Genomic DNA, 12,536 nt, shown 5'->3' on the forward strand with positions numbered 1-12,536 from the left:
AAACCTTATTTTGATGCTCACTCGGTGGTAGTGGTGACCAACCTACCGCTGAAGCAGGCCCTAAAGGCAGAGAAATCAGGTAGAATGTTGAAATGGGCGGTAATGCTGAGTTCGTATGACATTGAGTATCAAGCCAGGACACGCGGAAAAGGCGCAAGCCATGGCTGAATTTCTGGCCGAGTTTCTAGCCGAGGATCCCACCTGGGGGGAAAAGATGATAATGGAACAGGAAGTGGATCAAAACCATAACCCTCTGGATCCTTGGGACATGCGAACGGATGGAGAGTCTTTGCAGATGGGTCCACTACCGACACAGGGAATGGAATTGGGGTGGTGTTTGTCACACTTGAGAATACTTGCCTAGAGTTATCAATGAAACTGGGTTTTGTTGCGTCGAACAATGAGTCTGAATATGAGGTAGTAATAGGAGGTTTGGACTTGGCCAGGGTCTGGGGGTAAGAGAGCTGACAGTGTATTCAGATTCGAACTTGGTAATATGTCAGGTCAATGGAGGGTTCGTGGCCCGATGTCCAAGGATGGCGAAGTACTTGGACATATTGCGGAGAAGGGCAGAAAAATTCAAAAGGATCAGTTTTGCTCATCTAGGCAGGGGAGAGAACAGACACGCTAATGTATTAGCATATGTTGTTGCGATACTACCTGGAACTGAGGGCAGATCCATCGAAGTCAGGGTACTGAGCAAACCGAGCACCGCAGAGGAAAAAGGGGTATGGTTAACTACTGACCATGAGCTAGGATGGATGGAGCCCATTAAGAGTTTTCTTTCGGGGATAGGGATAGAAGACAAGCGAGAAAGGAGGAGGATGGAACAGGTATCGCAGAGGTACACATTACTGGATGGAAACTTGTATCGGCGAAGTGTCGGCGGACCATTGCTGAAATGCTTGGGACTGCAAAAGGTGCAAGAGGTGTTGGGGGAAATTCATGAAGGGGATTGTGGGAGCCATTTGGCCGGGATAAATACAGCTCACCGATTGCTAGCATAAGGGTACTTTTGGCCTCACATGAAGAGAGATGCCACCGAGTATGCCAAGAGGTGCAAGAAATGCCAGAGCTTCGCACCACTGATACATGCGCCAACTGTGCCCTTGTACCAGATCTATAGTTCATGGCCATTTGTTATGTGGGCATTGGATATCGTCGGACCCCTGCCTATGGCAAGCGACAAAAAGAGGTTCATGCTTGCCGCGACATATTACTTTACAAAATAGGTCGAGAGCGTGGCTCTGCAATAGGTGAAAGAGGAACAGGTGAAGAAGTTCCTATGGGAAAATATCATATGTAGGTTCGGACTCCCACACACCATCATCGCGGATAACAATACCCAGTTTACAGGGGGAAAAGTGAAAGTGTTCCTCCAAGCGTTCGGAGTAAAGCAAGGGTTCTCGCCCCCACAATCCAGAGGGGAATGGGCAGGCAGAGTCCTTGAACAATGCTATATTGGATAATCTGAAGAAAAATTTGGAGTAGCGCAAAGGGTCTTGGGCAGAGGAATTGCATAGGGTACTTTGGGAATACCACACGACTCCATGGACATCCACTAGAGAATCACCGTTCGCTATGGCTCATGGAGTGGAGGTCATGGTTCCGGTGGAAATAATGGCCATGACAACCAGAACCAAAGTTGTTGAAACAGGAGTAGTTAATGAGACAATACTAGCTGGGGAACTGAATTTTACAGAGGAAAGGAGAGACACCACGCGCCTTAAATTGGAAGAGTACCATAGGAGGCTGTAGAGACAATATAACAAGTGGGTGAAGGCGCAGAAATTTAATGTTGGTGACCGGGTGCTTCAGCGGGTGACCACAGCCACCAAGAAAGAGACAGATGGAAAGTTGGGCCCCAACTGAGAGGGACCATACATTGTGGTAGAGGCTGGAGCGAATGGGGCCTACAGGTTGCAGACACCCCTGGGAGAGAGTATCAAGCGACCGTGGAATATCAAGATGTTGAAAAAGTTCCATGAGTAACTTGTATACAGTCTTTGTTATTATGAAATGGAAGTTTATTTGCTTCGTAATATGTGAACATCAAGTTTTGTAATGATATTTTGAGCCCTTAGAATGTCAATAAAAGTGATTCGTGTTTATTCGTTTGTATGTGGATTAGGCCAAAGATAGCGGACGATAGTGTCAAAATTTAACTTGGGGGCTAAACTGATTTGCTCCTAACATCTCCATATTCAACTTGGGGGCTAAACTGACATGCCCCCAACATCTCCATATTCAACTTGGGGGCAACCCAGGTCGCCCCCAATGCCTCCAGGGCAGCGGAGAGAGTGAACCCTTCACGGATGACGAGGCCCAAATTCAACTTGGGGGCAACCCGGGTCACCCCCAACATCTACATGACAGCGGAGGAAAGTGAACCCTCCGTGGACGACGAGGCCCGAATTCAACTTGGGGGCTAAACTAACTTGCCCCCAACATCTCCATATTCAACTTGGGGGCAACCCGGGTCGCCCCCAACATCTCCATGGCAACGGAGGCGAGTTAACCCTCCGCAGACGATAAGGCCCGAATTCAACTTGGGGGCTAAACTGACCTGCCCCCAACATCTCTATATTTAACTTGGGGGCAACTCGAGGGTTGCCCCCAACATCTCCATGGTAGCGGACATTGGGGTCAAAATGCAACTTGGGGGCTAAACTGATCTGCCCCCAACATCTTCATAGCCAACATGGGGGTTGCCCCCAACATCTCCATGGCGGCCCCCAACATCTCCATAGTCAACTTAGGAGCTAAACTGATCCGCCCCCAACATCTCCATAGTCAACTTGGGGGCTAAACCGACCTGCCCCCAACATTTCCATAGTCAACTTGGGGGCAAACTGAGTTGCTCCCAACATCTCCACGATAGCGGAGGGAGCCCTTTGCAGACAATGTGGCCCTAAGTCAACTTGGGGGCTAAAATTAACCTGCCCCTAACATCTCCGCATTCAATGCGGGGGCAAGTTGAGTTACCCCCAATAGCTCCATGGCAACGGAGGGGTTTAGCCCTTTGCGGACAATGATGTCTTAATTCAACCGGGGACTAAATTGATCGACCCCCACCATCTCCCTAGCCAACGTGGGGGCAAACTGGGTGGCTCTCAGCGTTTCGCGACAACAAGCGTGCATGATGAACTTATGAAATGTTATTAAGTGGCAATATGATAAGCAAAGTAATGCATAGATAAGAGGACATAATCAGAACTGTCGGTCAATAAGGAAAACCATGTCTAGTACAACCTGCTGGGAGTACCAAGAAATACAGGTAAAATTGTATGACAACAACACAAGAAAGCACTGACCAAAGCAAGGCATCCCAGGAAACATATACAAGCCATTGACACAAGCGATTTTCACTATGGACCCTCGGACACATCTCCTTGTTGATGACCCCCGTCCCCCTCGGTGGTAGCTTCATCCATATCTATAGGGGAGGTCGCCTTGCCGGGATGGACGATGGCTTCTAGATTAGGGGCTGTGGAAGGGGCGCATAATCTGGAATGGCAGGGACTGGAGACGGGGCAGGGAGTAGACGTCCGACTATAGCAAGGGTGTCTAGTTGTTGCTTCAGCTCCCTGGCTATTTTCTTAGAGGCCCGCGTCTTGAAATGGTCTGCGGCCTCCTTCAAAGATTTGTCTAGATTGGCCTGAGCAGCAACCCTATCAGCGTCCCATTGGTTTTCCATCTTGGAGGTGACGCCGGCCACATAGTCCTGGTGAGTTTGCTTGACGCGCTGGAGTTCCCGATGGTGCTTAAGCGCGGCAAGGCGGGCGTCATTCCTCCGCGTACTTTGCCCTCCACCCATCTGGACCATGGATCTCAGCCTTTACGGACTCTAGAGTGTCTAGGGTATTGGTAAGGCCGCGGATGACATACCCGACATCAAAGCTCAGCTGGAGAGGAGGGTAAAGTTAGAGAAGAGTAACTGTAAGAAAATAAAAAGAAAGAGAGAAAGGACGTACTCTTTCCCAGCCTGTATAGATCGTAACCCGATGGGAGGCGAAGGAGCCGGAATCCCCATAAGCCTGATCCCTGGGTAAGTGGGAGCTAAAGAACAGAGACGTGGCCACCGCCGGATTGTCCAGTGAGGAGTCGCAAGTGGTGACCGTCCCGGTCCCTAGCTTTGAATTACGGATGCCAGATTTCTATGGGCCCAGCAAGCAGGGGACCAATGGGAATTGCCTCTTTCCCAGAGCAGTGTGTTGAAGCCGCAGGCCGAGGGTGAAGCCGCCAAGAGTCCCTGGCAGAGGAGGTGGAGGCAGTGACCTTAGCCTTTTTAGCGGGAGGACCTTTGGCAGCGGAATCAGTGGGCACTTCACCATCAGAATCACTATCCCAAATCTTGAGCTTAGACACATCCATGGCAGTGGAGCTGGTTGGGGTGTTGGCAAAATCATCTTCCCAGTCAATGATGGAGGAGTACCACTTTGGGATGTTATTGGGCGTGGTTGTCGAAGCTCTGGCGGCGGCCTTCTAGGCAAGCGCTTTGGAATGAGAGATCTTAGTTGTGAACCCAAAGGACCGATGAGCTGTACACTTAGTTTTGCGCGGTTTGGGCAGAGAAGGCTTGGGTTTCCTTTCTTTGGGCGGCGACAATCTGTAAAGAGGGCCCTAGTACTTGCCAATGTCTTTGAGGGAAGGATCAAGGAGGAGTGGGTTGCCTTTATCCGAGTCGATGCCAAGAACGCTGCACTGGCCGCTCCCTAGGTCGCGGAGCTTGGAGAAAATATCAGAAGAGACACTGACGTATATCCAAAACAGTGAATCGGGAATCCAACCTAAGAAACATGAAAGAGGATACGCATTAGTACAATGGGGTTCTCAGGAGAACAAGCAGAACAACTAGCCACACTCACACTACACCATAACAGGCTATTTGCAACGGCAAAAAACCATTGCTAATAATTTTCACAACACTTTTTAAGCGTTGCAAATATGGCGTGGGTAAAGCATTAGAAATTTTTGCAACGGTTAATAAGCGTTGCAAACAAAAATTTCCAACGGTTAATAAGCGTTAGTAATATGTTAAAAATATTACTAACGGTTCTTAACCATTGCAAAGTTATTTGTTAATTAATTAAAAAATTAAAAGTCATTTGTAACGGTTATAAACTGTTGCTGATAAAAAAAAAATTAATTTCTCATATTTTGTAGCCACATTACTTTATGTGCAAGCTTAATCAAAGCCAAAATTACAACTTTACAAATCTGCAAAGTAAACTTCCGAATTGGAACAAAACCTTAAAAACAGTAATTAGTTATAATAATAACAATTATGATACCAGTACTAATGGTCAACAAATAATGACCATACTTACATCAGCAATTAGAGGCCACAAAATATCTTCTTGGCCATATTGTTTACTAGCAACAGCAGCTTTCATGCGGAGAGCAACTTCATCCTTGTTCCTTACGTCCATAATCTCTTAACCTTCCTCTACCAACTCATCTAAAGACAGAATCAGGGCTTGGATTTTCTGGGTTTTCAAGCTCTGTATATAGACTCACTAGTATCAAGCCTTGGATTTTCTGGGCTTTCAATAAAGATAGAATCGCCAGGGGTCGCGGGCGGCGGCTCCTAAAGTACTTCTTAAATCTATCAAGGCAATTTGAATGCCTGTAACTTGAGTCACAGATATAAGGCCTGCAACCATTATCAAATGAACTGCACAGGAGGAGAACAGTATTATGTGGATGGTCCGTGCAGATTGGACATAAAGCATCATCCCATTCCTTGTGCGGTAAGACTATCATCTATGCCAAGTGATGTGCTTCCTTTCATATCTGTCATCTTGGATGCACAAGCTACCGCAAACACTAAACTCATCAAACCAAGATGCGGATACTTCAAGAATCTAAAACATAACTAGATCATAGCAACTAAAGTCCAAAGCAACTAAACGGATTTGTTTTTCTCATACTGACAATATGGGCCGGTTGTAAGACAAAAAAAATGGTAAAATATATAAATTAGCGTAGAAAATATGGTAAAGAAGGATCAATAAAACAGGAGCTAGTTTATTTTAATGGGTCAATAGTGTTACTTATTTATTACATATTCCTAGTAAACACATTCTTATCTTCCAAATCACAAAAGACGAAAAGAGGGCAATGAATGAGAAAATATGTCATGCACTAAACCTATAACCCCACAGTATGCCTAGTTAACATGCACCACTTATATACCATGCATCCCTTCTACACAAGGCACTCTCTTAAGATTATGACTAATGCTTTAGTGAAGGTTAACTATGATGAGATATTGGGGCTCAAAAGTCCCATGACATGTATATTGAATAAAAAGTTTGGAACAAACAAAGATGGAAAGTGAATATCAATCCAGAAGTATGAGTCTAAGGACCATTAATCAACCGGAAAGAGTTACTTGCTCCAGTAAATATCATGCACAAATTGCATGGAAAAAATGGAACATCAATTATATGGGGCAAGCAGGCAGCTACACACAACCTCAAGATATCTTAAGGAAATAGGAAAATGGCAAAATGCTGACACTCACCCAAAAGAGAAGTCTGGACTATTTCCTGTTGTCAGTTAATATATGTGAAAGATGCTTAACTTGCTACTCCAATACAATCCTTACAAATTCCAAGTACCAACTAGTGCTTCAAAGAATATAACAAGTAATCCATCATCTAGAAATCCAGAAGAATGATAACACCTTGAGACAATGCATTAACGGCTACATGTCATGCTACAATGTCAGCAATGCGCCTCATGAGTTATGACCTGCACTTATACCACATATCAGAGGAGATGCTCATGCACGTAATGTCCCAACAATCAAAATTGCATAAATAAAATTTTGCACATAGCCAACCTACAATTTTTAGTTAAAACCGATACAACAAGGCAAACAAAATAGTCTACAAACCTCAAATAACAAAAACCTAATTTTTCTCCATCATATAGAACATAACTTTATAAGGTCATCAGATCCATATACAAAAAAAAACAAAAATCAAAACTCCCCCAACCAAAATCGACATTCCCACTCCAAGTTTCCAAGACACTTTTCCATAACTATTTTAAAAAATTCATTTAAATTGCACATAACCATGTAGACAGAAGACGACACTCCTTGTAGGCAGTATGAGTAATCACGAGGCACAGGAATTGGCGGATATTTTGGAAGTGCAGCTGGTGAAGCCCCCTATAACTTACCTAGGATTGCCTCTCACTGCAGAAAGAATGGGTATTAAAGAATGCCTGCCACTGACGGAAATGGTCACCAAGAAGATTTCTAATTGGAAGAACAAGTCGCTCTCTCATGCGGGAAGGCTCCAATTAATCCAATCTGTCCTATCAACTCTTCATGTTTACTGGGCTCGAACGTTTGTGTTACCCAAAAGAACATTGCGAGATATTGCTAAGCTTTGTAATAGTTTCCTATGGGCAGGGCCAGACATGACACCGAAGATGCACCATGCTAGCCACACTCTCACTAGAATGGATAAAGAACAGGGAGGATTGGGCATTGTGGACCCTAGCATGTGGAACAAGGCAGCTTACTGTGGCCTGGTGTTTAAGATAGCCAGCTATGAGGACTCTTTATGGGTCAAATGGACAATTGAACATCATGTCCGGAAGCAACACTTCTGGACAATGGAGATCCCAGCTGACTGTTCATGGGTTTGGAGGAATGTACTAAAGCACCGCAAAGCTGCTCAGAAGTTTGTTAGGCATCAGATAGCGAGAGGCGAGCAAACATATGTTTGGCATGACCCATGGTGCCATGACACTCCGCTCATCTTTTAAGATGAAGCAGTTCAACTGCTACAGGTTCCTCACACTGCTTTGGTTGGTGATCTTATTGCTAATGGTAGGTGGAATCACATCGTTTCTAGTCTGCCTGATAGTGCACTGAAGAAGAAGATTGAAGACACCGAAATTAATGACATGCTACAGCAGGACCAGGTCATCTGGACACCGACTTCTACAGGTAGATTTACAGTCAAATCAGCGTATATGTCCTTAAAGCAACTCAGACCAAGAGTGAAATGGCATCGGGTGGTTTGGGGCAAGTTGGTTATACCGAAACACTTTCGTTCTTGGATGGCGCTTATTTTCGACAGCTTACCAACCCAAGACCGACTGGTTAAGAAGAAAATTATCCACCACTCTATGTGCGACTTTTGCAATGCTTCTAGGGAGCATTCCAAGCATCTCTTTTTCGATTGCCCGTATACAAAAGAGGTTTGGTCTAGTGTCAAAGGGTGGCTGGGTTTGAACACGCAAGTGAAGGCATCGACTGGCAAATGGTACGACCTCCTCAGATTTGTCGTGATGCCTCGCTTGAATCTGAGATTACTAGAGCAAAGAATAACCTCTGCCACAATATATGCCATCCGGAGAGAGAGGAACTTAAGGAAATTTCAGCGAAAGGCACCACGTAGCGCATGTAGGTGCAAAGATCAAGTCGAGATGAAGACGTATCTACAAATCATGTTGACGAAGTGCACGAACAATGGCGACAAAGGTATACGGGCGATCGGTATCTAAGTTCAATACGCCGCGCACTCGGTGTGGTGCAAATGGTCCAAGCCACAATCGGGGATTTCTTGGTCAACACAGGATGGGTCGGGGTTCACGACGCGAATGGGTATGGTGGTGTTATTCGAGATGAATTCGGTGCCGTCAAACTAGTGTTTACTGAGGAACTCGACTAAAAGATCGGTTATCACCCAAGAGTTGCTAGCAATTGAAGCCGGAATGAAGGGAGCAATCCGGATAGGAGCCGAGGAGGATTTGTGTATGCTTCGGACTTCGAAGGGGAGCATGGGATCTATTATCGGAGCGAGAGGAGCCGCCTTGGTACTGCCTCAACATAGTGGCTACTATTGCCTGTTTGAAGTTACACTTTGAATGAGTGGATTTTAAACATGTGTTCAGGGAATCAAACCGAGTTGCTGATTACTTCTCAAAGCTAAGCAAGGAACATGAGAATTCCATTTTGTATTTCCTACCTCCATTAGACTATGAAATATCAGAAATGGTCAAGGAGGACGCACAAGGGAAAATGTACTTGAGAACATGAGTCTCTTTTTCTTTAATACAGGTCGAGGTCAGCCTAACCTCTAAATGCTTCAAAAAAAATCATCAAAACCATCAATATTTTTTTCCACCAACAGTCACAAAACCATCAGTTACCAATATTTCCTGAAACACAATTCTATTTTTACATACCATTTAGTCCTTTATACCCTAACTGTAAAACTAGGGGGTGCAGCAAAATTTCCAATCTAATTCTTTTTATGAACCATATATCTATATGTCTAACACCTAACCCCATCCTAACATAAATTACATCCACATAATTAAACAAAAAAATAAAAATGAATCAATACAAATCACTCAAAATCAACATAAAAAGATCCATCATAATTAGTCAACAAAGAAAAAGGAAATAAAAATAATAATAATAAATAAAAAAAAAAAAAAAAAAAAAAAAAAAGGTTAGATGTTTACAATTGAAGGATTGCATGACATTTCCAAGAAGCCAAGCGGTTGCAATGGTTCCAAATCTATTTTGGCGCATTGAAAAATACCAAGCAGGAGGGGTCATGTATCCCAGCCTTGGAAAGATGTGTTCACCACCCAAAACTATCCCCATAACTCCAACTTGAAACACAGGTACGGCCTTGCTAAGTATGCATTTCGGAAGGGCAGGTGGATAGTTTGCAAGAAAAACATCAACCCCTGGAAAAGCAGTTCCCCTGCCAAACAAAAAAAAACCGCCAATCAATTTTCCAATTCCAAAATGAAATTTCAAGAAAAAGGTTCCTGCGCCTGAATCTCTGTGGTGGCTCACGGTTCCTCCTGTTAGTCCGGGAATGAACCCTCACCACATGTGAGTGAATTGCACAAGAAACACAGTACCTCATCATATCATACAACTTAGGTAGAGTATACCCTTCATTCAAAATTACCCATCATCAAAAATGATACTTAAAAAAAAATTGAAAACATTGAAAATGATATTGAGGCTACCTTCATTAACACAGGCTTCTTGAACATCTCTAACAACAAAAACCTTGTCCTATTATTATTATTATTATTATTATTATCTAATTAATAAATAAACACATATCTGTAATATTACAATAAATAAAAATTGAGGGGATCTAATAACCTTGGGGTAGCATTTTCCACAGTTGGAACAATGGATGAACTTGACGTGACCACGACTGTGCTTGTTACGGCCACCATTCCTACGCTTGAACGTCTACAAATATAAAAAAAAAAAAAACGTAATATTAGTAATTGAATTAGTAAATAGTGTTTCATTTGGAAAGTAGGGGGGGGATCGAAAGAAACGGCGTACGAGATGATGTTATAAAACTAGATCTGGATCGAGATGATGATTTTGAGGAAAAAGAATTTCAATTTTAGGGATTTTGAAATACGTACGAGATGATGATATAAAACTTGAGCTTCTTGATTAGAGAGAGGGAGAGGGAGAGCCAGAGAAGAGTGTAGTGGCGGTGAGAGAGAGAGGGAGGAGACTGGAGAGTGTAGCGGCGGTGAGAGAGGAGAGAAAGTAAAATTACGTTTTATATTTCAATTTCTAACACTTCTCCAACGATTTTTAAGTGTTAGTAATTAATTCTTGAAATTTAACGAAATAAAGTAACGCTTTACAACATTACTAACGCTTATATAGCGTTGGAAATTTGCTAATGGTAAATAACCGTTGCAAAGCAAAACAGGTGCGTGTTGCAAATATCCTATTATGGTGCAGTGTCACCACGTCTAAGGAAGTGAAATTGCCTCAAGGTTACTTCAGGGGGAAGGTTTGCATAAAGGAAGCCCCCTGAAACATATAGTGGGTAGTGGTGCCAGACTTTATCAAAAGTGGTCATGCGGAGGACGAAAGATTTCTTCCACGGACATACATAAAAGGATTGGTATCTTATGCTCCCAAACTTGGTGCTTTTCTTGAGGAAGTAGTGGGCTGTGATATCATGGAGGCGAATCTGCGGAGTGTGCGACTTGTTATAGTAGTTAGCGACATACATGATTCGCCAAAAGTTGTCAATGCCCTGGTAGGGCGGGATATTGAAGTGGTTGCAAACCTCAACATCTAATAGAGATAGGGGGAAGAGTAACCCGGCGTCCATCTGCCCCACGGTGACTACTAGATAACTTGGCCACAGTGGGACTAGATGAGAAAAATGGGTGACACCAGGCACGTGTTCTAAGACCACATCATCAAGAATGCCGTAAGCCGCTTGCACCACAGCCAGGTTAGGTCGGCTATAATAGGATGGTAAGGAAGGAAGCGCAGATTGTCTCCTAGAGGTAGAAGGGGTAGCGGACGGATGAGTGGGCTCAAGAGAAGGGGACTCCGATTGGTCAGTAGCGAGGCTGGAAGATCTAGATTTGGGGGAGGAGTCAGCAGATCTAAGGGGTGAAGACACAGATTTGGGGGTCGGGGACACAGATCTGGCAGATCTAGTAGCGGATGATCTAGCAGTTAGAGGAGAAGAGAAGCAAGACAGGTGTATGGCACCCGGTGAAGAAAAAGGTGAACGAATAGTGAAAACATAAAAATAAATACGATCAACTAATGTGTACCAAAATTGAAATGAGAGGGAAAGACATAAACCTGATGGGGGTAGAGTCATTGCTAAGCAACGAACGACGGAGGCGCAGAAGCGATGTGCTGAGATGGCTTCACCGATAGGAGTATGGAGAAAGGTTGGAAAATTTGAGAAAATGGGAGAAGGTAAGGGAAAATGAAGGGGTTGTGCATGAAAAGAAGAAATGTAGAGTTTGGGAAATGAAGGGGTGCATGAAAAGACATTTGGGCGGGATTTGATGAGGCAAAGGTAAAATGGGCATGGAAAAACACGTAAGCAAAGACACGGACCACCCAAATGTAGACGCATGTCTTCGCGAGAATCGAAGAGGCAGGGACAGTTAGGCGTGCGCCATGGGACACGTGCCTAAGGACGCATGGCAGGGGTTCAAGGGTCAAGACAGGAGGTAGAACGTGGCTGTCAGAGAAGATAATGATTTGTATTTTAGCAAAAGTTATAGACAAGACAACACTACGAATAGCCAGGTGTTGGGTCTCGGCCCATGGACCTATATATATCTAAGGGTCGAGAGGGGGCATCTGTATCGACCCATTTTATGACTAGTAAGGTGGCATGTGACCTAGCCCAAAGCAGAGTAAGGAAATAGGAGCGGGATGCAGGGAATCACGTCTGCGGAACCTTAAAGTGACGTCAGCCAGGTAATGACGTTAGGAGGATCACCAAGTGAGACCAATCGCGAGATAAGAAAAGAAAGAAAGGAAGCACGATAGCAAAGCCGTGATAACCCTAAAGAGACAGGTGGGAAGATAGTGGCTAGGAGATGAGATGGGGAATCAACGGACAGGAGGAGAGTGGAAGAGGGTATAAAAAGAATGGTAGAAAGAAAGAAATTGAGGAGGAGTGGAGAGAAAAAAGAGAGGGGGTTTTCTATAGTGAATAATAGCTTCTTGTAAGAGATTTTTA

General features: G+C 44.1%; 2 protein-coding genes across 2 annotated transcripts; both read left to right on the forward strand.

Annotated features, from left to right (window-relative positions):
• The first annotated feature begins 536 nt into the window (after window positions 1–536).
• Window positions 537–1,007, forward strand: LOC147488572 (uncharacterized). Its single transcript, XM_086574421.1, has one exon. It carries the CDS (start codon window positions 537–539, stop codon window positions 1,005–1,007), a length of 471 nt encoding a protein of 156 aa, XP_086430547.1.
• A 6,115-nt stretch (window positions 1,008–7,122) lies between these two features.
• LOC147488573 (uncharacterized) lies at window positions 7,123–9,067 on the forward strand. The gene is made up of 4 exons (XM_086574422.1): window positions 7,123–7,707; window positions 7,813–8,054; window positions 8,181–8,291; window positions 8,923–9,067. Exons 1-4 carry the CDS (start codon window positions 7,123–7,125, stop codon window positions 9,065–9,067), a joined length of 1,083 nt encoding a protein of 360 aa, XP_086430548.1.
• Window positions 9,068–12,536: the final 3,469 nt, after the last annotated feature.

Source organism: Coptis chinensis, chromosome 7, assembly GCF_015680905.1.
Source record: "Coptis chinensis isolate HL-2020 chromosome 7, ASM1568090v1, whole genome shotgun sequence".
NCBI classification, from domain to species: domain Eukaryota; kingdom Viridiplantae; phylum Streptophyta; class Magnoliopsida; order Ranunculales; family Ranunculaceae; genus Coptis; species Coptis chinensis.

Coding starts and splice junctions, on each gene's coding strand:
- LOC147488572 (XM_086574421.1), top strand. CDS start 537: ATGGCGAAGTACTTGGACATATTGCGGAGAAGGGCAGAAAAATTCAAA.
- LOC147488573 (XM_086574422.1), top strand. CDS start 7,123: ATGAGTAATCACGAGGCACAGGAATTGGCGGATATTTTGGAAGTGCAG. Junction 7,708..7,812: donor GCAAAGCTGCTCAGAAGTTT/GTTAGGCATCAG, acceptor CAACTGCTACAG/GTTCCTCACACTGCTTTGGT. Junction 8,292..8,922: donor AAGGCATCGACTGGCAAATG/GTACGACCTCCT, acceptor ACATGTGTTCAG/GGAATCAAACCGAGTTGCTG.